We start from the raw sequence: 25,081 nt of genomic DNA, 5'->3' as shown, positions 1-25,081 counted from the left end.
AGTGTTTGTAAAATTTTGTTCCCTCTATGAAGTTAGCAGTCTGCCCAATTCATTCTCTTGCTCTGAAATGTTTGTTCTGATCGGTAGCTTGTCGCCTCCTTGCTGCGCTTTATTGACATTTGAGGGGAATTATGAGTAATAAAAATCTGTTCTAGCAGCCTGAGACTGTTTGCTTACAGCTTTGATAGGCTTAAGATATTTCTGCCTCAAAGAAATCAAATTCCTTTGAAAAGAAAATGATGTCTGAAACTTAAACTATCTGGAGAATTTTGGGGAGCAATTTTTTGTATATCTTTCATATAAATATATGAAATGGAAGGGGAGGCTCTAGACATATTGAAGTTCATAGGAATTTTGTCATTGGTCTCACTAAAGTCAGAATTTCATACTACGTATAGAGAATATTTTTTCTGTATTGTTATACAAAACTATACAGATTAGTTTCAACTTTGCTATCATGAACTCCAGTAGTAATTTTGCCATAGACTTGCATGGAAACAGAATTAAGGCAGTGTTTCTTTCAGGTTCTCACTCAGTTTACTAAGTGATAATATATCACTTAGTATTACCATATAATATCTGTGTATTATTATTTATTTATGATTGAGTGAAAATGCATAATATTGTTAATTTTTACATTATTATTCCAAGTATTAATTATAATCTAATGTAGTCCCATCCAAATAATTTGCCCTCCTCATTTATACCAAATTATTTTAGTACTACCAGCAGAGCTTTTCAGTGACAGTAGGTTATCACTTGCAAGACACTGAAGGGTTAATTTCTTTGCTTCAAAAACACTAGGGTTGCGCTATTAAACAAGAACAAAAATAGACCACAAGAAAAGAATGAAGACCATTCAAGACATGATCTTGAGGGCCTAGTACAGCAAAAGAGAGCTAAAGCAGATTACTGAAACTGCAATTGGCATTTGGCACATGTTAGTTGCATAATGCTGGAAGAAGAGTTTAAGTGTTGAGTCATACCTTAGGAGGAAGTGGAAAAACTTAGCACGCAGAGTTCTTCTTGCAGCTAGAACTGCAGCACTGACAGCTATTGCATGCCCCTTACCCCTTACTGTAGTTGTGTCATTCACAGAAGAGTTAAAGAGGCTGGTATGGTATGACTAATGCTTAGGATAAAAACAAGTGATCAGAATGGAATTTTGGGACAAAACAAAATGAAGTCTTTTAAGCAAATTGCTGAATGATCTTATGCAACAGCATAATTCAGAAGGAATATGGAAAACTTAAGAAAACTAGTGGTATGGGTTCCTAGACTTCACTCAAAATTTGGAAATCTAAGAAGTCTTACAGATCAGAGACTATATCCCACCTTCAATTATTTGCAGAATCTTTAGACAAACCTCTCCTTAAGTGCCATTGGCGTATTTCACTGGTACCTCAGATAAATGTTTATTTTGAGAACGTTCAATTTTCCAAATGAACTGAAGTTGGAGATGGAGACAAACAAAGTGACCAACTTCCTTTTAGAGCAAAGTTCCAGCTACAGAATTTGAGGGAGAATTGCTCTCATTATAGCTACATATACATCTAACTCTGTCAGTTGTTAGCTTGTTTATACGACCTTTATATACCAAATGGTTCTCACAATTCAAGGTTTGGTTCTACTTTGCATTCACATTAGAAGTGGTGCCATGTCACACCTTTCCATTAACTGACATGGAGTGTCCATAAATCTCTGTACTAAAGAGCAAGAAAAAGAAGATGAAGAAGCAAGAAGAAAGAGAATGAAGTTCTTGATGTTTTCCTACCACAGGGCAGGCCCTGAAGAAACTAAGAAGAGAAGAGAAAAAAGGAAAAGGAGGAGGTAGAGGAGTGGCTCACTTACCTCTGAAATTTCAACACCATTGCAAACCAATAGTCAAAGGTCTGCAGTAAATATGGGAAAGATAAAGGAGGGAATAAGGTAGAACTCAAGAGGGGAGAATATGACAGAAAACAAAGAAAAGAGGCAGAACAGCACTGATTATGCTTGTCCTGACACTAGCTAGCAGTTTAGATAACTGAATAGTAAACAGAAATGCACCATACCTTTTCTTTGTCACTGGCTTCTCGAGCCACAGTAGAGCCCTGAAACAGAAAAAATGGATCTAAAAATGTGCATATGTCAGAAACTAATTTGAAATCGTTACGATAACAGGTCAAAAAGTGGATGAACTGCATCTTCTGAACTTGAGAGCTGTTTTAAAGAAAGGTGATACAGGAGGTAGAATGTCCATAGCACTGAACTTCTGCCATCACTTGAAGAAGATGTATCATGAGAGAAGAAAGATGGATTAAATCCTCAAATGCTCTACATCTGTTTTCCCCCTGACTGTTGGGTTTTCTTCCTCACCTCTCATCCTAATTTTGAGACAACCTTGGAAGTTCAGTTGGCTTGTCAGACTTCTGATCTTTTTGTGCCAATTTAGCTGTATAGCTGTGGAATAGCCTATTCTATATAACTACTTGGACATACGTAATACACATTTGAAAAGGATGTCACAATATAAATACATACAAATATTTAAAAAGATCATAAAGTACAAACAAGAACAATGTACCTCAGTGCAACATGAAGTCAAAAGAAGAGATGAGATCAACAGTGGTTTCACAAGATTTACAGTGTTTGCCAATGGCATCTTGGATATTTTAAAATACTAGTTATAATAGTTAAAAAATTAAGTAAGTTATATGGGCTTTATGAATAAGCTTTAAGTGACCAAAAAATGGCTGTATATATTTCCTCTCATTTTTTTTTTTTTTGGAGCAGGACCACACCTTTAAGTACCCAGAGTTTATCTGTCATAATAGCAGTGCAAGAAGTAATAACTATAGTTATATCTTCATTAACACAGTAACATGATAACCATTGGATATTGAAAGATGGGTAGATCATCTCTCTCTTGTTGGAAAGTATGCACTGTGTAAAGAAATGCTGGAGTGGAGCTACACTAGTTTAAAGAATGTGAAGATTCCCAACCACACCTTTTCATACCCTGTTTGTTCTGTTTGCAGAGACAAACTTAGAAAACTCAGAAAGGATGGAGAGAAAAGATAAATATGAGAGTACACCCTCAGTATTTTGTATGGACCAGCAAGCAGCGATTTCATTTCATTATATATTTAACTGATAAAACAAAACAAAAAAGCTAGTGAAAGTTTATGATATTTTGGTTTAGTGATGATACATCTTTTACATTGTATTCTGTGCTCCACCTGCATAACTATTGGGCCTGGACAAAGGTGAGCAGAAAACCAAACTGGAGAAAAAAAAAAAGAGGATTTACGGTAGTAGAAATTATGGAGGTTGTCAAATGTTAAGAATACTATTTATATTTCTTTTTGTTGTGCTTTTGTCCCCATTTTTTAATGCCTCTGGACATTATGATGCTCTAAAACACATGTAGTTATCTCAAATTTTTGGAAGTTACTCATCTCCAATTTAAGTATGAGATCGCTCACTCCTTCTTAGTGGCACTTTTGGAGAAAATCCTCCAAAAGAAGCCAAGTTATGACTGAATAGTTGATCTCTGCCCATCTGCTAGTCATGTCATGCATCAACTGGTAAATATCAAATGAAAAACTGCTTAAGTCTGTGAGGGTAAATTCAAAAAAGAACAAAAACAAAATGAAAAATATCTTTCTCTGGTAAGCTCTGTTGAACACTGAAAACCAAAAAGTCAACAGTCAGGAAATCAGTTCTTGCAAACCAGGTTCAGTCAACTATCTAACCAATTTCTAGGTAAATACCTGACAGTAAGGAAGGATGGTGCAATATGTAATGCTATGTGTCTCTTAATATAGAATGCTAAGTAAATATCTTAAAATAAGTTTGCAGATGCACTTAGTGGTTCAACAAAGAAATTAAATGCATTAGAAAGAAGTAAATTTCTCAGGGAAACTGTATGGTGGAAATAAAAAACCAATTCCTTAGAGACAGGAAGACTAAGACCGTATTTTGGGCATTCACTCTAAGGGCTTTATATTAAATACTGAGAAAAATTACATTTTGGAGCAAAACTAAAACACACCTTATGAGAAAAGCAACAGAAATTCTGTACTAAGAACCATTCTCTTTTTACTTGAATTATTTTTAAAATACAAAATGAAATATGAAGCTTCCATAGCAGTGATGTACTTAGCAGCATAACTACTTTTTTAGTAGTTGGTTTATTAACAACATTATGACATTATGCATTCATTTTATAAGTCTTCTGCAGAATTAGCTGTGGCTTTCCATAATGTTGATAAAAGCCTATAGTAAGCAGAATTGTTATTTTACTTGTGTGAAGTGTTTTACCCTTAGACATTTAGTTATATTTAACAAACATATTTGGTTAAATTGCTCCATTTAAAACATGCACAGTACAGATAAATTTGTACAATTTCTATAAAATCATTTTTCAGCTTTTCTAAACTTAGATACAGAAATAAACCAGCAAATGCTGGTTGTAACATAACACAGTTTTAAATTAATTATAATTTTGAGCAATCTTCAAGCATCAGCAGAATATAGTAATTATGTTAAAGTTTTTCAGATACTTTGTCAGTTATATTATCAGCAGTTATTTCTCACCTTTAGATCATATTTTCTATAAACAGATAAACGATGGCTGAACACATTTCTTGTAACAATCATATATATTTCAACTCCATCGACAGTGAGCCGGTACATGCCCAAAAACTGGGGAAGAAGTGTATTCCCATGACACTCCACAATGAACTGCAGAAGCAAAATAAAAAACAGGAATGAGGATGGATAAACTTTATACAAATATATATTTACACATTTTTAAAGATGAATCAACGAGAAAGAACATATCTATTTATTGAATACATATTTGCTTGGAGACAAACCTTTGAAAAATCATGCCAGAAACAAACACTTCAGCAGGAGGCTATCCTGCTTTTAAGCCAGTGTTTAAAAAATAAAATCTTGAACTGCAAGTTACAGGTTAAACTTGTAACTCTCAACTTTTACAGACGATGTTATTGAAAGAGAAGGCTCCATGTGGCAGACCTGTCCACTTCTATGGTCCAAAAGTGCACCTAATGCAGATAGCATATCTGGTACTGACATCACGAAACAGAAATACTTTTCAAACGTCACAATGCTGTATTTTGTACTCTGTTGTCCCTTATTTAATTTGTATATTTCTCTGTTCTCAGTATTTGTTTATTATGATGACCATTTACAGTGCTGTCACCAGCAAGGCATATCATTTATTATCAGCAGCTATCTGCCAGTTCCCATGTGATGGCTGCATTTCAGGGTCAATAGAGTCGAGCACAGAAATGCAAGATCTCTGTTTTTTTTTTTTTTTTTTTTTTAAATTTATTTAAGAATCATTTCACACCCTTAAGGTTTCCATATTGAAATAGAAACGCGCTACCAACATTGGAAAGTTTGGTCAATTGTACCTGAAGCCCAACTTAATATATATATATATATATTTATTTAAATCACCTGCCTTACAAATATTAGTTCACAGTACTATTTAACAACCACTGGAGGAAGCAGAAAAAGTACAGACTACATTGATGATGAGAACTATTTAAGGATGAATACTTATTCCTACAGTAGGAATGTCCATACTATATTAATCCTAAAACCAACTTGCATACATCCACTCTGTTAAGTCAAGATGATGCAGAACAGAAAAGCAATCAACAGCTTTGTTCTTTCTGTTATTACCAGTTCTCAAACAGAGGAACTTGGAGAAAATTTAAAAATAATTTTCTTAATAGGAAGCAAGAAAACTAACCAACAGTCAGCTTTCAAAGCACACCAGATTTTAAATGTTTGTTGAATAGTGAAACCTCTGTTTCTTTTCTGCCAAAGTGACCTGGTTATTAGAAACACATTACTCTAAAACACAAGAGACTTCAGAACAAATTGACAGAATAAGCGATTTGAATTGTTTAACAAAGATACTTTGCTTGATGACAAATTATATAACAGAGCTCTTGGAACTGTGAAGATGTAATTTTCGTAATTTAACTGACTGTAATATTTAGCTGTGCTGGTTTTAAGGAATTTCACTAACTTTATACTGGAATCTGAGCATACCAAATACAGACTTTCCTTTTTTAAATGACAAAAATCAAAAATAGCTTTTAAGAAAGATTTAAGAGTTCTGAAAACAACCCTATCTGGCATGAACCAAAGTGAATGAAAAAGAAAGCTTGAAAGCTGCTGATGGTGCATTGAACAAAATTTTGGCTAACAACTCCGACACACAAGCTCTTGAGGCTACAACAGTTTAGGCTGTGACATTATCTGTCTGCCCTGCGGCTTTACGGGAGGTTACAATACCAAACAGATGCCACACATGCTCTAGTCTAGCATTTTAAGCTCAAACTGCCTATGAATGGGCAAAACACTCTAAGCCACAACAGAGTCTCAGCGAAAGCAAATCAGAACCTTGGTAAGGAAAGATGTATCCCCCTGAATGTAAGCAGCATGGCCACAAAGGCAATTTCAGTACTGAAGAGTGCGCAAAGATTGATCGCTTTGCATCTGAGAAGCGCTTCTGTTTTTACCAGATGCGGAAGTGGAGTTGTTGAATTAAAGGCTTTTTGGTCACAGGACTGTTATCAACCTCACAAAGCAGTTACAGCGTGTTCCAGGACACATCACTCATTTTGAATGTCAGCAATTTCTCCTAAAGATCTGATCATAAAGTGAAATTACAACTATTTACGCTAAGGTTATGGAAAACCTGTTTAAAACAGCAATTCCTGTTATTCAGGCTGCATTGATTATGCTGCTACAAACATAAGTACATGGCATATATTCTAAAGGCAAATGTCTTTCTACTGCTTTAGAAGGTTGGAAGGATTGTTCTCACAACAACGTTCACTGGATGATTCCTTCTGTAAGATCTTTCATTTCTGTGACAAATATAGCTTCCAAGAAGAGCTCAGTGCCACTGAATTTCAGGGCATTCAACTGCATAAAGAATCCATCCATTTCTAATATTACAGCTCTTACTTAGAAAGTTTGACTTCCCATGCTGTAAAAGAAACACTATTATTCCAGTTTTCCAGATGGGGAACTGAGATGCAGAAGAAACAGGGAATTTGTGCCTCTCGAAGAAATGGACCTGGGCACGTCAAGTACCAGGCTAATCCCTGCCTCCCCTGTTGCCTTTCCTCCAGCTGCAAGGGCAGAGTGTTGACACTTAAATCATCTCTTCAACCCCATCTCTCTGATTTTAACCTTTCTGGTCCTGAGAGTCCCCATCTGTAAAACATCAATGCCATTAACACAGAACACGTACAAAATACCCAGCGTAACAGCATAAAACGAAGCATTTGGTTGGCAGTATACAGCCATCTCCCAAACTGTTCTGTGTGATGTGCCATGGGAAAAGGCAACTAATGAGAGTAGCTTAAGTCCTATTTGAAAGTTGGAGTCAGTCATTTGCTAACGTGGTTGTTTCATTTTAATATGTTGCTAACATGTCTTCTGAAAAGCCCATGTCGCTAGCATGGAGCACAGGACATCTGATAAAAAGGGATTTGGCTGTATGACTGCAGACTGCTAGGAGAACTTCCTTCCCAAAGCAGATCAGGTACTGCAACCATTGTTTCCTACTTTCTGATGACTGTGCAGACTTGTGCCACTGCAAGTTAAAGAAAAGCCCCTAAAATTATTTCAGTGCTTTCCATGACAGCATTTCTTATCCTGACGGGGAGACAAAGGAAAGAGGGAGGAATGCTGCTCGCTTCCAGAATCTACAAGGTTGGTCTAGAACTTCCTACCTTTGAAACTATCAATCCCCCATATCTGCATCACAGAGGAGGCAAAACGTGTCATCTGTTTGGGTGGGAGTCCAGCAGGACTTGCACTGGTGACTGTGGTTGGTAGATTTTCAATTTGTCCATCTTGATATAAATGAAGTAGCAATTTAGTCACCCCAAGGTGCTTTTTAGGAATGATTTCCTGAAGTTTCCCACTCACAGCTGGAATAAAAGTGAGCCTAGAAAATAAGCCGGTACATGCTTAACAGGACTGCTAAATTTCAGTGAAAGAAAAGACCTTCACTCCTTTTTGTTAATTCTTTCCAAAAAGAACATTAAAACAATTCTATCAAGCAGCCTTGCTAAATAATTCTATAACACTTAGTTAATACATTTACAAGTCCTTCTATGTAGTAACAAAATCCATTTTTTAAAGAGTGTTACAATAAACACCCTATCATTTTTTCTTATTAATTCAGACAATTTTCATTTTTCTGCACAGCATGAGGACAATATTACCATTAACAAAATAAAGTATGATCAGCATGTTGACACATTTTATCAGCTGTGCAGCATATAGTTTTTAAATATGTAATTTTCTGAGCTCTCTTGAATCCCATGCTTAAAGCTGAAAATGAGTAAGAAATTCTTTATGACCTTATATCCTTATTATTCTTTGTATAAATACAGCCTCAAATTTCCTTAATAAGAACAGAACTTATCCTATCTCATTTTACATGACAAATATGACTCTTAGCTTCTTACTTCCCCTTGGTAATGCTAGTAAGCTATCAGGAAGACTAAAAGATAACACAGCGCACATAATTGTACTGGCAAATATATACTATGCCATTTTTGGCTCTTTTTAAAAAATATAGGGTAAAATTCCCGTTTTTGCTATTTCTCCTCTTCTCCTTGAAAATCATCTGGGGAATGAGCTTGACATCAGCGAGGACTAACTCCTGAAATAGATCCATCTCATTTCTTATGTGAAAACTCAACATTGCTATTTCTGACAGGTAGCTATTTGGAAACGTTAATTCAGAAACATACAACATGCTCATTCTCTGTTACCCCTTTATGTGTTATCTTCAAGATTTCCCACAACTTGATTAAGGGAACACTGTGCTTGAGTTATCAACTGCTTAGACGACAAGTCTATATATTCACTAGGACACTTTCATTAATTGAACTGAATGGCAAGCAATATATATAACTATTTACAAATGTCTTGGATGCTGAAAGACATTTTTTTTTTTCTCGGCTCAACTTTCACATCTTCTTGCCCACAATCAGAAAATATCTTCCAGCAGTATGTTGTGTGTACATGCATGTGCATGTGGCATCAGCTCCCAGAAAGGAGGTTGAAGAGTTGTCCAAAGAGTTATATCAAGTTTCAGAATACTCAGATTATTGCCATTTACTTGAAACCTACTAATTTCACAGGAACATATCCATTCACTATATATATGACCCACTGAAAGAATTAATTAGCTGAATTACAACACACAACAGGAAGTTACAACAACGTTAGATGTAGATTTTCATGATACATAAACTTGTTTTATTCTAGTAAATTATTTAAGAAAGTAATTTTATTTCAGGAAGTGTTCAATAAATAAAGTTTTTAGCATACAAGCCCTGTGATTCAGAGACTCATATTTCATGTTGATTCAGACTCGGCCCTGAGTTTAATTTACTGTCAAGTGCAACGTAACCTGAACATGACCAACACCTGTGATTATCTAGGCTGCATATCCGCTACCAGGAACATTAGTCTTGATAATGCTACAATCAAACGAGGCAATTGCTGGTGTCTTCTGAAAGTGCTCTGCACAGCATCAGGAGCAGAATACTAAATACACTGAATATACAAGGAACAGCTGCTAGTGAAATCCAGGCCTCAACAGACACAGCTGAAAAACCTCACTGGAAGATGGGATATCTACCTATGAAATATCCAATCTTTCAGTGAGGTGTTTTTCAGTAACAATTCCAGTCCATGGTGGTCTGGCCCATTTGCACAAGTTGAATTCCATCTAATGCCCATGTTAACAAATTACTTATCTTTGTGGTCACTTCTAGCATAGGTAACAGTGTGCCAAGTGATGGAGGTGAAACGTAGTCTGTTTGGATAAGAACACTTCAATTCCTATCTCTATTTTTTCTGCTGCTCCTGTTTTTTCACATCAAAGCTGCTTTATAGGAAAGTTATCTTTCCACAGGGCAGAAGACCGTGTTCTGTGCAGCCTCTTGATTCACACCAGGAGCTAGTAGAATGGCTTTTCCAAAGCATGCTTTTAAGCAAAACTCCCATAAATCTTACCCTCTTACTACAATGGGGGACACATAGAGTCAGGGTCACCGTTAGATGGAACATATCCTTCATGAAAGTTTGTATTTAAATAATAGCACATTTTTTTTTCCTTTTCACTGACCCTTCCCCTTCTTTTTGTCATACATACAGATGTAACTCAGGAAGAAAAAGGGAGGAAAAAGAAAACCCTACCCATTGACAACCCATGCAAGTAATGACATGGATGGGGGATGACACAAACTTAAATATAGCTCTGCCTTAGCAAGCTACTGGCTTGATGTTAGGTTACCTCAGTGCAAATTACTAAACACCTGGTTCCTACCTGCTTTTCTGGGATATTCCCCAGCCTAGGTTGTCACCACTTTGGGGACAAAACTGCTTGTAGCCTGCAGTAATGATTCTCCATCTATTTACGATTATCATGTTTTCACCTACCTCCCACTCAATAACCTTGCACTATTCCTTGATTTGTGAGCAGCCCTGAACCATACACTCTTGGTACATTTTCCCCATTTTTTGCATTATTGTCTATGATTTTTCCTTTCAATTTTTTTCCTGTTTCTTTCACATTTTTACCTCTGCAGAAGTTAAGATCGTATTTTTCCTGCTTTTGTTTTCTCCTTTATGCTGTTGTCTTTCCCTTTTAGCTCCTTCCATCCTCTCCTTTCTTTTCATTCACTTCCAGATCACTCCCCTGTTCCCTGCCTCCAGTAAATGGGCACTTTCTCTCCTTTACCAGCGTGCTGCATCTACTATTCACTTCTGCAGGTTGCCATAGAAACAGGCAGGCAGTGCAATAAGTATCAGTTCTGCATGCAATTACCTGTGCAAGGAAGAGAACATGCAGTCAGCAGCCAGCTATGGAAAACCTGAAGGATACCCACACTCGTGATTAGTTTTATCCTCGAAAGATTGTATGCTAACAATGCCCTCTTGTTCACTTGGTTTGAGATGGCTTCTCAATTTTGTTTTCCTTGCAAGAACAGTTAAATCACCTGGGTGTCAGCAGTGAGGAATAGTGCATCCCTTCTGAAGTCCATTTTAATGAAAAAAGGTGTGCAAAAGGTGTTGGTTTTCATGAGAAACAACTCAAGTTGTTTTCATTTTATTTTTTAAAATATCCATCCTGTCCATCTATTCTCAAAGAGGACATTGATTTACACCAATTTAATCTTTAAAGCAAGTTTAGCTTGCTGGGAAGGACAGCATGTCTTGATTCAGACAGTTCATAAACAACATCTTTCTACAGAATTTTGTTCAACTGGCACTGATTGTCCTTGAAAATATTTGTCCTTGAAAAATTTGTATTTGTACACCTGTTCTTATACACAGGTTGAAATCCTGGCAATGCACTTATCACAGCAGACTTTGCTGAGCTCTCCTGTAACAATGACAAAAGGAGCTGTAGGCTAAACTCCAGTTTTCTGATCCGTGCTTTGGGCGTCTGGAGCAAAGGTTTTAAACAAAACATCACTGGCTTTGAAGGCATTTCTAATGAATATTTGTTTTTGCCCTCAAAAACTATTTAGGTATTTAACATTAACATGCTTGATTAACTTACACAATTTTAAGTTGTTCAATCACTAAATGTAAATAAGGCCCACACAGCAAGGACATTTCCAGTATGGCAAAGTCTGACCCACTTGACCATATTACAATGGTTCTAGTATATTTGAGAGGTAAATGATGTTCAACTGAAATAGTGCCTGAAGAGCAGATAGGAGAGTTCTACTAATAACTGATAGTATACCAATATTTTAAGCAGCCCAAACTGAATACGACTAAAAGCAGTATTTCACACTAAGTATCAGAAAATACTGTCATAGTTAAAAACTGGCCAGCAAGGAAATTCACAGCAGAAGAACTTAACGCAATACATGTCTATATTTACCATTGTGGTTAGAAATCTGGCTGGTTTGTGGTCTAGGCCATTTGATTTTTAAATGTAGATGGAAATCTGAACATGGACTTTACACTTGCTATAAATGTCAGCATCTTTTGCAACTTCAAGCACGGAGAAAGGCTTTAATCCCTCTATTTGTTTAGGCCAGAAGTGGTGGGCTTAGTTGTTTATTTTTTCCCCCAGATTTTCTTTTTTCAGATTTGCAAGAAAAAAAATAATGAGCTGTAGTGTTCTTACTCAGTGCTGAAAGCATCAGACTCATCTGATGAGTAGACAGTAAGTGTGAGTGTTTAGACTGAAGTGTTCACCATCTGTCTGAGGCTGTAGGCCTGACTGCCACTAACAAAAAACCAGGCGTCATGTCAGATGGGGTAAACGTATGAATGCAACTCACAATTCTGGATAGTAACTATAATTTAAAATTGTAAGAACTATTATTTACAATTCAACAGTTTTAATTTTGTTTTGCCATATATACTTATATGCTGTTTCTATAGTAACTTCTCCCGATAACCCTTCAAGCCTGGTACAGTTTTAGTTATTTACCAATTTCTAGTACGTAGCCTTAGGCTTGGAATTCAATCATTTCATTTTTAATATTGTTAAGGTTTTTATTATTATTATTTTAAATTTTAAATAATAGTAGTAGCAATACTGTAACTTGGGAGGCATCTAACCTGACTACTTTTGAAAAACACCACCCAACATTGCACTAGAGCCTCTACCCAGAAAGCAGAAAGCCGTTAACTCAGTCAAACTCACAAATTTTATTTTCACTCTTAACAAGTTACTAGCCATTCTATTTCATGGAAATAGCCCAATTTCTCTAAGTTGTCCAGTCGTGTCCTTTATAATTTTGGTTCATTAAAAACCAGGCATTCTACACTTGATAGTGGCAGTCTACATGTCTATTTCTGATCCTTCAGTGATTTAAAAAAATCACTGCTAGTTGGAGGTGGATTTCAGAGATGTTCATGGGAAAACCGCCCTGCTGTACTTCTCTGCTGACCCCACTATCTCCCAGATGCCTCATTGGTAGCTCAGTAATTAAAAAAGGTGCAAGTGGAATGACAGCTATTTTGTAAGTGGCAGGGATAATGACTATTTTGATGAACGAAGAACATACACAGTCTCTCACACGTCTTGACTTATCTTAACATAATCCACTCCCTAGTCCTCCTTGGTTAAAGACAGCTACCCAATTGTATTTATTTTTCAGAAATTCAAGAAGTCCTGGAAACCATTTGGTAAGGCTTATTTTGTTCTAAGCAAGGAGGGAGTTACTTCCAAGGCCTAGAACAATTCCATCAACTTGGAGCTGTTAGCAGGAATAAGAAAACAGGTGAGTAAATATTATGGTTTACATGAAACTCATTCAGAGTTTCAATCTGTGGGAGAAAAAAAAAAAAAAGGACTGAGAAAGAGATAGGAAAGAGATGATCTGTCACAAATGGCATGCATTTCAATCATAATCGTGTCAGAAGTAACTGGAAAATAATTGCTGCCTTCCTGGACAGGTGGTAGAGCGTGCAAGACACAAAATGTTTATAAGTTACTGTTCATAATGGACAGATGACCTAATGTCAGGTCCCTTGGAGGTACTAATATGACATGGGAAACTTGGGAACGTGGTAAACATTCACGTGAATCATGAAATTCACATGAATCGCCTCTCTGGTCTTCATGCACCCAAGAAAGATTATTCCTCCCAGGAGAATCCCTGCACTACATAACTGGGTCTCAACATGTCTGCATGCCCCTCTCCTAGGAAGACCAAGTGTCCAAGGTCTGCTCTAAGAGCCACAGCTCTGCTCTGAAAGTGACCTGGCTCAGGGTCTCGTGTGAGGCCATGTCACTGGAAGTCCCAAACTAATCAGACATGGTCACACTTGGGCTGTGGAGCAAACCGGGTCAGAAATTTTCACATAAGTGGTGAGTGCTGCTGGCAATCAGTGAACTGAAAATGGAGGAACGCTAACGAGCAGACTTTTCCCTAAAAATGGGATACTTTTGGGTGCAATTACAATTAGCCTCTTCAGCTGTAGCAATGATTAGAATTCAGGAAGATACTGGGCAGTAAGTACATAAGTCAGTAGATTTGTCATGTATATATTTACTCTACTGGCAGAAGAGAGTAGGCCAAAATAAAACGGAGCTCAAGAGAACTTGTTTTATTGACAAGGATTTCCACAAGCGTAGCAGTGCCGTATGTGAAGAGCCCTACACTGCTGCAATGAAGCCATCTGACAGAACCTGCAGGTACATCCATCCATCCATCCATCCCTGTGAGAAGTGGACAGCCCATGGACTGCGCTCTGGAATCAATTCTAGCTGGGATGGCAGAACTTGCATCCAAACAATGAAATCCTTCCCTAAAACAGGATGGCCATGTTCAAACTCCAAAGTAGGAATAGCAACTGGCCTACGTTAACACCACTGAATGGTTTGCCAGTACAGAAGCAGCCTAAGGCCCACCTGTGTGGGATGACTTGGTCAGGAGAACTATTTAAAAACCTGCTCACCAGGACAATGGGTTCTCTGGATTTTGTCAAGCATGCCAGGTTATGGTTCCCTTTTCTGAAAAATGTCTAGAGAAATGAGGGGACAAGCTGCTGTACCTAATGATACCAAGCTTGTAATTACCAGCAGCAAAACACAGGACATGGTATCAGTCACCTCGCCAGAGTTAGTGGGATTTAATTTAGATTTTCTTTAATTAATTAGAACAATTTTGTTCTTTTAACAGCACATTACTGAAGACACTGAAATTAATTCATTTCATTAAAAGTCCAATTATTAAATTGCCTCTGTACTTGAATTCCTTGGCATTTGTAAAGTGCTCTCAAGTTCTGAGACAAAAAGAAATACCAGTTGTATCTTTATGAATCTTTTGGAGGCAACACTGAAAGCTTTCAGATTGAAGCTATTTAAGATACTTACATAATGATGTGTAAGATGTTACTAATACTACATAAGCGCATGCTTCCATTCATATATGGACGTTTGCCAGTAGAAAATCAAATCAGATGCCTGGTACAGATAACTTGCAAATCATCATTACTCGTAACCTAGCCTATTACAAAACCCCGATGTTTGGAAAGCATGAATGAATAAAGACTACAATAATGGTTAATTCATGTTAGCACTGTCTTCATGGACACACTCTTGAAAGGATGCGACTGTTTTGAAAAGCAATATGACTTCTCAGCTGGATTAATGGTTTCAAAAATCTGGATCATTAATACTAGTTACTAATACCAAACAAGAAATGGACTAGAACTTTTAATTTTCCCACACTGCTTCACAAATGAAAAAATGTTTTCAATTAAAGCTAAAACTGTAACTTTGAACATTCTAATAGGCAATTACCCCAAAATTACAATTAAATAATAGTTTACATTTCTCGTTAGTAAAATTGTAATTAAAAGATGGTCTTAACAAAGATTTATGATAGGGACAATATTTGTCTGTTAAAATAAATACATGCTGGTCTTACATTTTATTTACACAGAACAACAACATGCAGAGAGGAAGGAGTTAACATCTATCTCACTGAAGGCTTCACAGCCACTCCGGGCTTGAATAGGACTCACAGATCTTACTTGAACACAACAAAAGTGGAGAGGGAGGCAGATGGAAGAAGAAACCAGGGATGGCAAGCAATTCCTTCAATTCCTAGCACGCCAAAATCATGCTTTTGTCTCTCTTCTTTCTCAAAAGATGGCTTTAAAACTGGTTTTACACGAGTAACAGTATAAAAAAATAGTCAAGGTGGGTACTTTATATTCACTTAGTGTTGCATTCAAAATGGAGTTTGTGATTTCTATTATAGTTGCTGAAACTATTAGAAAATGACTAAACATCACCACAATACAAGATAAGACAAAACAACAAAAAACCTGATTGTCCTTAAGTCTTTACCTGGAATCCCAACCCACAGAAGTGAGCAAGAAAGTGGAAAGAAGGGAAAATACACACCTCCTTTTGGGTATCATAGTTTATATGATTTTTAGCGTCTTTCCTGGTTTATGCAGCTTTAGATCTTATTCAAACAGATCTGGGACTAAGAAAGTTAGCACTGATTTTTATTAAGGCTTCTTCTATTTCCCAAGTTCTGTACCTGTTCTGTACCCTTCTGTACCATCCACAAAAATCATACACTGGCACAGTATCAAAACTGCCAGTGTTGATTTGAGGGATCTTCTCCTCTTCTCACTTTAAAGCAATTTATAGAAACGCATATTAGCAATTTTTTTTTTTTTTTTACATTATAGCAGGAATTTTACATTAATTATATTTATATATTTTCATTTCTCATACAATACAACATTTATTATTTGACATCTGTTGTTAGTGAAACACATTCAGTGATTAGAACAGGAAGAAAGAGGTCATCTGCAGCATTCATACACTTGTACACAGAGACCTCCAAGCTAGCCCAAAATAAAGTCATTTCAAGCCTGGAATGCAAAGAAAGAGAATCTTCCTAATAAAGAAAAGAAGCTTACTCATTTAAAACTGTTAAAACTCTAAAAAAAAGATTGGCATTGTAATATATTAGAAGAGATCCCACACCCTGACAATAAATAGCTTATTACCTGATGGTATTTCTTCAGTATGTTGTGCATTTCTGCTACATCTTCACTTGTTATAGTTTTGATGATATATCTTTTGTCATAGGATGTATGAAACCGGGCACCACTGCGTGCTTGGGAATCATTGGCAAGCGGTGCACTTCTTGTCAATGAGTTCTGTCAATTGATTAAAAAACACACATCATCAGACAAAAATATGCAAATTTTAATAAAAACAAATATAAAACATTTATATTTATTTTAAAATCTTTTTCAGTATTCATGATGCATTCAGTATGAATTCAGTAAGCTGAATTCGGCAAAGCATTTAATTAATTATATTGCATTACCTTGACAAATCATTTAAAAAATATTTTCAGAACAAAAGAGTGTTTGGGGAAACGTACAGACCGTCACCAATTTAGAAGTCAAAGAAAATTTACTGCCCTTTGTTATGTGTATGTTATCAGCATTTGGGAAGTAAACATATAGTCATTAAAATCCAAAAGAACCACTGTACTATACCATAGTAAGTATACATAGAGGATTCATCCCTAATAAGAAGATCATTTTACAACTGAGTAGGACCTATTCTTGAGCCAGTGTGATCTGATACATAACAAGAGTTAGATTTCTGAGTTCTAGTACCAGAGCTATTCCAATGATTTCCTATCTAGTATTAAGCAAGTGATATTATTGTATAGTTCTTTTGGCAAAACAGACACATCCATCTTCCCACTAGCTCAGGAGGGGAAGATCAGTTAATGACTGTACAGCCGTCAGGAGGAAAGACAGCTAGAGGTTAGAGACCATTTTTAGACTGAAGCTTGAGACTACGTGTGCTCCAACAGTAGCAAAAGCTGCTGCTTTATTTTTTTTTTCCCCAGAAAGTAAGCAGTATTCAGATCAGAATTTTTATAATTAAAAACAGTAAAAATAAATTAGACAAAATATAACAACTTGCTTTTGGCTCATCTTTCTTTACCAGTAAATGTTATACCAATTGTTACTTAATTGAATCACAGCATTTTAAAAAATAAATAGTAAGAGCAGCAGCACAGCCATGAGAATACACATGCTTACACCTTGTATATATTTCCATAAACACGGCCCATACTCTGTAAAGATTAAACAAGTTAATTACAGCCTGCTGGAATATAGTCAGGGACTGTAGTATTTCTATGCTTATGCAATGTACATGTACTTGCAGTAAGTCCATTTGGTATATCACTCCTGGTAAAAGGAAAATCCAGTTCCTGCTATCATTTCTCATTACACCACACTGCACCAACAGCTGTTGCTAAATCGAAACAAACTTACCCCCTTCCATACTCAGACGGAATAACGTTTTCCCTCCAGGAAGAAAAGCCATTTTCACAGAAAGAAATGTAATTAAATTTTGTATCTAAGTGGAAACTTTGCAACAGATTTTACAGATTCCTAAATATCAAAATTTCAATTCCAGCAGCTACAGAACCTGACATGTTCTGGGTGTTTGAAAAGGCCCCACGAATCAAGTCACAAAGTACTCACAAAGTAATTACAAATAGTCTCCCTCTACCACAACCTGGTACCCAAAACACCAGAGGTTATTTTATAGGACCTGTATCTTCTTTGGAAGGAAGATTTATGCTTTCATTCCAGCAATGCAGGAATCTGTGATCACAAGCTCTAGGAGCTTCAGCAGGAGCTGCACATGCAAAAGTGTCCAACCACGGTGCCAGGAGGTCAGCACAGGTGTCAATTATTATTAAATAGTAACCTCAACCACGAGATGAGGGCAACTGTAACCCCAATTTAAGTAGGCACTTGAACACACGCAATTACAACTCCGTATTTCTAATTGTGTACAGGAAACCCACTGGCCTCAACAGGCCTTCAGAATATTTAAGTCCTGTCCCAAATGTGGGATGCTTTCTTAAATCAATTTAACATGAGGTAAGAACGTTTTCCCACAAGCTTACTTTGTTCTACTGAAATACTCAGGAGGAGTAGGAATAACACTAAGTCACCTAAAAGCACACAGCTCTACGAGGCCTTATGAAAATGAAAAGCTTCGTTATGACACGTAGGAGAAATAAATCTTTGCACACTTCTCTCTGTGTACTTCTAGACTTGTTCAATGAATTAGTCATTATTAATATCTGTGATAAAACCACAACTGTGATGCTTTCCTCTGCAATCCTCTCTGTCCACTAAAGAAAAAAAGTATGTGAATGCTTCCCTAATGCTTATTATAAATAAATAATTTCTCTAAACTGAACAGAGCTTTTGGGACAACCACTGAAGATTCAGTTCCTGCTCTGCACTGGCCTTTGGTAGCCAATTTTAACAGATGAAAGCCCTGATACACTGAAGATACTAGATATGGGAATTTAAGCATTATTGTAGTTTTCCATACCTGCTTTTAGATGTTCCTTATTCAAATTCATTTCCCACCACTCCATCACTGAAATGTTTTTATGTACAGACAATGTCTACTCAAGAGAACACATACTATAAATTGACTGAATTTTCTTAGTACTACACTTGATGTCAGTACTCCATTAATTTTAAAATTGAATCATAAATCGAGCTAGTCTTAGAAACCACCCTCTGTTGAAACCTTCTGTGTTCCAGTGTCAGAACTTGGCTTTATTTCCAGGGCTTATATTTAATTGTTTTAAATGTCAAATTGATAATATATATTTTTTTCCAAATACTATGCAAATCCAGTTACTTTCATCACCAACTCTGGAAAATATGATGAAACATAATAATTATTCTTAGTTTTGAAAAAAGCTAAAGCATGGGTAATCATCAGCGTATATAATGAATTGAACTACTGCTAAATTATTAGGCTATAATTCAGTTAGCAATAATAAAGGCTACTGGGTAATTATTTGTTATTGTTCCCAGAAGAAAAAGGTGCATTATTCTGAGGTTAACTGTTGCAATAAAGCTAAACTACTTGTCAGTAACCACAGTTTTCTGAACGTATTGCTCCCAGAGAATCCTACCCTTTAAACTGTAAGCCATGTGGTATAAATCTTGAAAGCAATTAACCTAGGGGGAGCCTTAAGTTGTTTTGCTATAAAAAGTTGCAAAGAGTATACCTGCCAATCTGCCAAGGAACCTCAGAAGGAGGAGGGAAAGAGGGAAGACAATAAGGAGGACATGGACTAGCATTATTGTCCAAAATTTCAGGTACTCTTAAGGTATATTCCAACATTCTTCACCAAAAGCCATGTCAGATTTGAGTGAAAGAAAGATCAGGGAGTACTCAATATGACTGAAAAAAATGAGTGTTTTTACTACAAGTAAAAGCACCCTGCTTCCAAAAGTCTCTCTGAATCTCTGCTGGTAATGCCACGGCTGAGATGCAGCACACAGAAGATGCTGCTTCTCTGGACTTTTCAACTGCTGAAACTCAGTCAACAATTCTGTGCCCAGAATGGGACAAAAAAAAACAATTTTTACCACATACCACCTCACTGCTATTCCTATAACCTTCACTCCTTTAGAATCTGTTGCCTTTGGTCTTCACAAGCACTTATTGCACTCTTCCAAGTGTAAGGCCTTAAAATAGCTCTTCCTGCTTTTCAAGTACAGCGTTCCTGCAAACACAACCTCCTCATTAATAACCAGAAATATATAGTATATATTTATGTATTAACCCATCAAAAACAACACATATATATTCTCACTCTTCTTCTTCTTCTTATTTTTGTAATATTTCTTGTTGGAATATGGTACTCGACACATTTAAAAATAGACAGTGCAAGCAGTAAGAAATTCTAACTTAAAAAGAGTGACAGCCGCAAAAATAAGAGAATGAATTATCTACTATTCCTTTTATCATGCTTCTTTCATTACAATTCAAGCCAGACATAAAAAATAGAAACTAGTCAGATTCCAATAGAAATTAATAAATGTAGTCATATTCTAAATCAACTGGACGAAACCTCATTAAGTCACTTAGTTTTCACTGATTCTTGTCTTCTCCTGCAATAGCTGTTTTTTCTAATGGAAATGAATTCTGCCTGATTGCTAACTGTAATGACAAGTTAATTTGCAAATACAACTATCATACCGAACACATTTCTAACAAGAGAATATAATACATCTGTAGATAATTATTTAGTGTACAATTTACTGCTTCTTAATGTTTTAATAGATTAGAAATGGTGAGGCATTTATTTCTGAGTAGATGGCTATTTTATTATTAGTTATCTATATCAAGTTTAATTAAGAATGCATATAACTATCATTTTACCATGTACATAATTAATTTGTTAGAATAAACCAAACAACATTGTGTTAAGCAGCACCACTATATATGAGCACAGGTAACCTGACTGCCTTCTCTACAATACTCTGACTCTAGTAATAAATTAAAGATCAGATGTTTAAACATTAAATATGTAGAAGATAAGAAAACCCCTCTAATTAAATTGTTGACACTTTGTTTTTGCTAACTCTCCATTCCTGTAATAACTCTTTCAATACAATGCTCTCCTCAGAGACAGAATACAGCTCCTTTGAACACTTGAAAGGAGGTGGAAAATGAAGGACATTTAAGATCAATGATAATTGCTGTGTGTTCTTTTGATACTTGTGTAAGTTTAATTAATATGTATGTTTTAAAAAGATGAAAAATTAAAATGAATGCCATCATATTGGGCTCATTACTAGTCAGTGTATTATCACTTTCCTCTGCTGATAATGCATGGCTCAGCGTTGTCTGTGGACAGTTTTCTTTGTCGTGTTTCACACTTACCTCTGTGAACAGAGAAAAGTTCTAATTCCTCTAAAGCTGCTATGTACCATGCAAAATATCCTACCTTTCAAATATACTGATTATATTCCTTTATAACTAGAAATCTGTCTTCAATAAAATACATGAAGTTGTTGCATGATTATCGCTACAATGAATCTTTTTTAAAAAATCACAGAAATTGGTTTGCACTTGAAAAATCATTATTCAACAAACAACGTGGAAACAATATGGCTACTTAAAAATATCTTAAAAACACCCAGGTTGAATGGGGCTTTGAGCAACCTGATTCAGTGGGAGGTGTCCCTACCCACGGCAGGAGGTTGGAATTAGATGATCTTTAAGGTCCCTTCCAACCCAAACCATTCTGTGATTCTATAATACTTAAGATCCTCCACTTTTGAGGTAAATTAATCTAATGCACCTGTTTGACACAAACTGTCAAGTGTAAATCAAAGCATTTTGCACCCCATTCAACCTTGACAAACAAATCTGCTATACTACACCATCAAATAAATAGTACATATATTAGACATGGAAGAGAGTCTTTGCTGGAAAATACGAAGGCTCTTCTAAGTTAGCACATAAAGTCGCCAAGGAGGTCCTGCTAAAGTCTCTTTCACGCACAGCCACTAGTAAAGCTGAAACTGGTAAGACATCCCTGACAGAAATATCAGCAACATCTCGTGTGGTGTCCAATATACACAGTCTACCACACAAAGCATGTAAAGTTTGTGGAATTTTCTCTTTTAAAATTACGTATTACCCCAAAAGACATATCTAGATGAGGGCATAATAGCAGAGCAGAGCAGAAGAGAATGGAATGGAATGGAATGGAATGGAATGGAATGGAATGGAATAGAATAGAATAGAATAGAATAGAATAGAATAGAATAGAATAGAATAGAAAAATAGAAAGTTAAGCATCTCCTTTTTCCAAATGGAAAATAGAAGCAGGACTAAGGGAGGGAGGGAGGAGGAAGGAGAAGCAGGAAGAGACAGATGATGGTTAATGCCAGACTGAGTTCCCTCGGGCTCTGCTTCTTAATTAGGGTAAGATCAAGTGGAATATGAGCAGATAGGAAAGGAGCCTCTCCTCACTTAGAACAGATCTATGAGCCGCAAAGAGAACAGGGAACATAGGAATTTCAGACATAGGAAAAAAAACTTCTGAGATTCATCCTCCAAAGATACAGGTTTGATGTCCTAACAACCCTTTTACTATCACTCACTGCTGATGATACCTAACACTTGCATACTGTGTGAGGAGACAGTGCAGTAGCCGTACAGTATCAGAGCCCTAGTTAGAACAAGGTAATAAAAATCACCTGCTTACACTATACCTTCAGTGAGCAGAAAACTCAAAGAAAACAGGGTCACAGTACCCTGTTCATGTTTTCTCAGCTGTCTCAGCTTCTGTCTCTGCATGCCTCGGTCCTCGCCCTCACGACTCCAACATCTGCCAGCCACACATACCCTGCCCCACTTAACAGCTTCACTTAGCAGCTCTCCCGAAGCCTACTGCTCTGAGTGGCGGTGCTCTGCCAATTCCCCATTCGCCTCTAATTTGTGAAGTTTTAATCTTGTGCCTGCTGGCTTTTGGTCTCAGGAGAATGGAAAGGGTTTGTACTTTTGAAGTGTGAATACTTTTATGAGGTCATTTAAAGACTACGCTAAATTACTTGTGTAATTACTTATACAACTGAAGACACATTTAGCGTGCCAAGTTCAGAGATACCTCTAGCAGATACATTTCTCTTTTGCGTACCTCCCCCTCTCTCCCAAATAGTTTCCCTCTGAGAAATAACTGCCTGAAAGTCTCACTGCCCTTACATAAATCAATATAAAAAGAATCAGCTATGTTGCACTGAATAGCAGGCAACCAGAAATATTCACCTAGTCTTTCCTAGTAACAGGCTACAAATAACAAAGAACTTGTCCTGTACCACAGAATTAATTTCTGAGGAAATAATCTAAGTACAGCTATAAATATATGAATATATAAATAAATGAGTAAGAGCTACACCACTTACTAGTATGTCATTTCCCAAAGAGTTCTTGATACAGAAAGTTACTCAGCACACCTAAATTATATCATAATTTCACCTAAGAATAGCATATTCTTTAACAAGTTAATTAAAAGTTCACTTCATTTTACTATAGACCCCTTCTCTTCCCTCAGCATCTCAGTCAGTGTAGAATTTTAGCTTACCTGCTACAGTGAAAGTGCATTAGTTAAGGAAAATGTGTTTTCTAGAGGTGCTCTTGGCACTTGATCCAAAATCCTTTGAAGCTCAGAGGAGCTCCTCTTGAGCCTTCAACAGAATTTCACAAACTAGAATCCAACACGAATGCTACACATCACAAGCCATTTCATATCACCCAGCTTCTCTTAAATTGAACTCTGATCTAGGCTTTTGGTCAAAGCACAACTTCGAGAAAGACAGTCTTGATTTTTCAGCTTCAAAAGGCAAAGATTCACCACTACAGTTGTTCTAGTACTTAATCATTTATATTGCTGAAAAGGTGAGTCTAATTCTGAATTTGAATGATTTTCAGTTCCAGTCATTCTTACTTATCTAATATCTACAACTCTTTCTCTGCAAGGATACTCACATGCTACTTCTTCTCAATTCTCATTTTTACAAATGAGGCAGGCCAAGCTCTACCACTCCCATCACAGGCATTCTCTACGTTCTCAAATTCCTTTGATGCCAGTTTCCCATATTTCTTCTATATCCAAATTGTCAACATGCTTTGTTTTTAAAGATGACTAGCACCAAAACTATATATAGTATTAACTTCAAGCATAAAACAAATAGATGTTCAAAAAAGTTATAGTTATTCCTGGTCTTATTTTACATCCTCCAGTTTATCCACCCAAGGGAGTAGTTACTCCTTCTCATCAGGAGCTCACACTAGTGCTAAATTCTTGTCCTCTTTGACCTTTTGTTCCTTTTCAGAGCTACTACCTCCTCAAATGCAGCCTTCCCCTCTGTAGTTCTGCTTTCCCTTTTATCCATATAATTATTCATCTAACTGTATTAAAAGGCATCACGTTTGGACAGGCTCAGGATGCCAGGTGATCCAAGTTGTTTTGTATGAAATCCTTGTCTTTATCACGCTTTGCCATTTGGACAGATTTTGCATCTTCTTCAGGTTTTCACTGCACGAAATGTCAATTGCTCATTGACAATTAAATTTTGATTGTTGTCATTTAATCATCTATTATTCACGTAATTTTTACTTTTTGATTACTCCCCTCCCCCAAATAATTAGCATTATAGAAAATAACAAAGTCACAAAATATCAAGCCGAACACTTTGTAAGAGGCATCCTCAGTCTCCTTCTACCTTGCACATTGGTCAATAAAAATAGCAGCCTGTTGTAACTAAGAAATTACTGTATAATTGATAATGCTAATTATACCAACACCAGATAGCAAAAAAAGGTAGCCCGATTTACAGAGCTGTTGGTTGCTTCTATCAGCAGCAAGTAAAGCTGTTTGGAGCTATATGCTCTGAATGAAACATTTTTTGTGAGAAAGCACATAGGGCACAGCCATAAGCCCTGCCACTGGATTACAGGAGAGGTTTGCCCCCCCCATCCATAATTGCAAGCTGTATTTATAACTGGCAAAGCGGTGCCCCCATCTTCAAAGACGAACTGCTGGTGAGGCTCTTCCTCCTCTGCCCACTTTGCTTGAAGCGTTCACAGCAAGGATATTTATCTCCACAGTGGGAGGCCAAGGATTAGCCACGGCCTCTGAGAGGGTGGGGA

At 36.6% G+C, this 25,081-nt stretch overlaps 1 protein-coding gene across 1 annotated transcript in view; it reads right to left on the bottom strand.

The window, feature by feature from the left end:
• Window positions 1-25,081, bottom strand: part of PIP4K2A (phosphatidylinositol-5-phosphate 4-kinase type 2 alpha) — a 108,590-nt gene that overhangs the window by 16,120 nt on the left and 67,389 nt on the right. The window contains exons 4-6 of the mRNA XM_082754321.1: window positions 16,570-16,722; window positions 4,582-4,728; window positions 2,055-2,093 (exon numbers count right to left, since the gene is read on the bottom strand). Coding sequence (XP_082610447.1) covers window positions 2,055-2,093; window positions 4,582-4,728; window positions 16,570-16,722 — 339 coding nt within the window. The remainder of the gene's footprint in view (window positions 1-2,054; window positions 2,094-4,581; window positions 4,729-16,569; window positions 16,723-25,081) is intronic.

The sequence above is a fragment of the Aythya marila genome (genome assembly GCF_965140915.1).
Source record: "Aythya marila genome assembly, chromosome: 2".
In the NCBI taxonomy this organism is placed as follows: domain Eukaryota; kingdom Metazoa; phylum Chordata; class Aves; order Anseriformes; family Anatidae; genus Aythya; species Aythya marila.
This window is presented reverse-complemented; position numbering and strand designations above follow the sequence as displayed.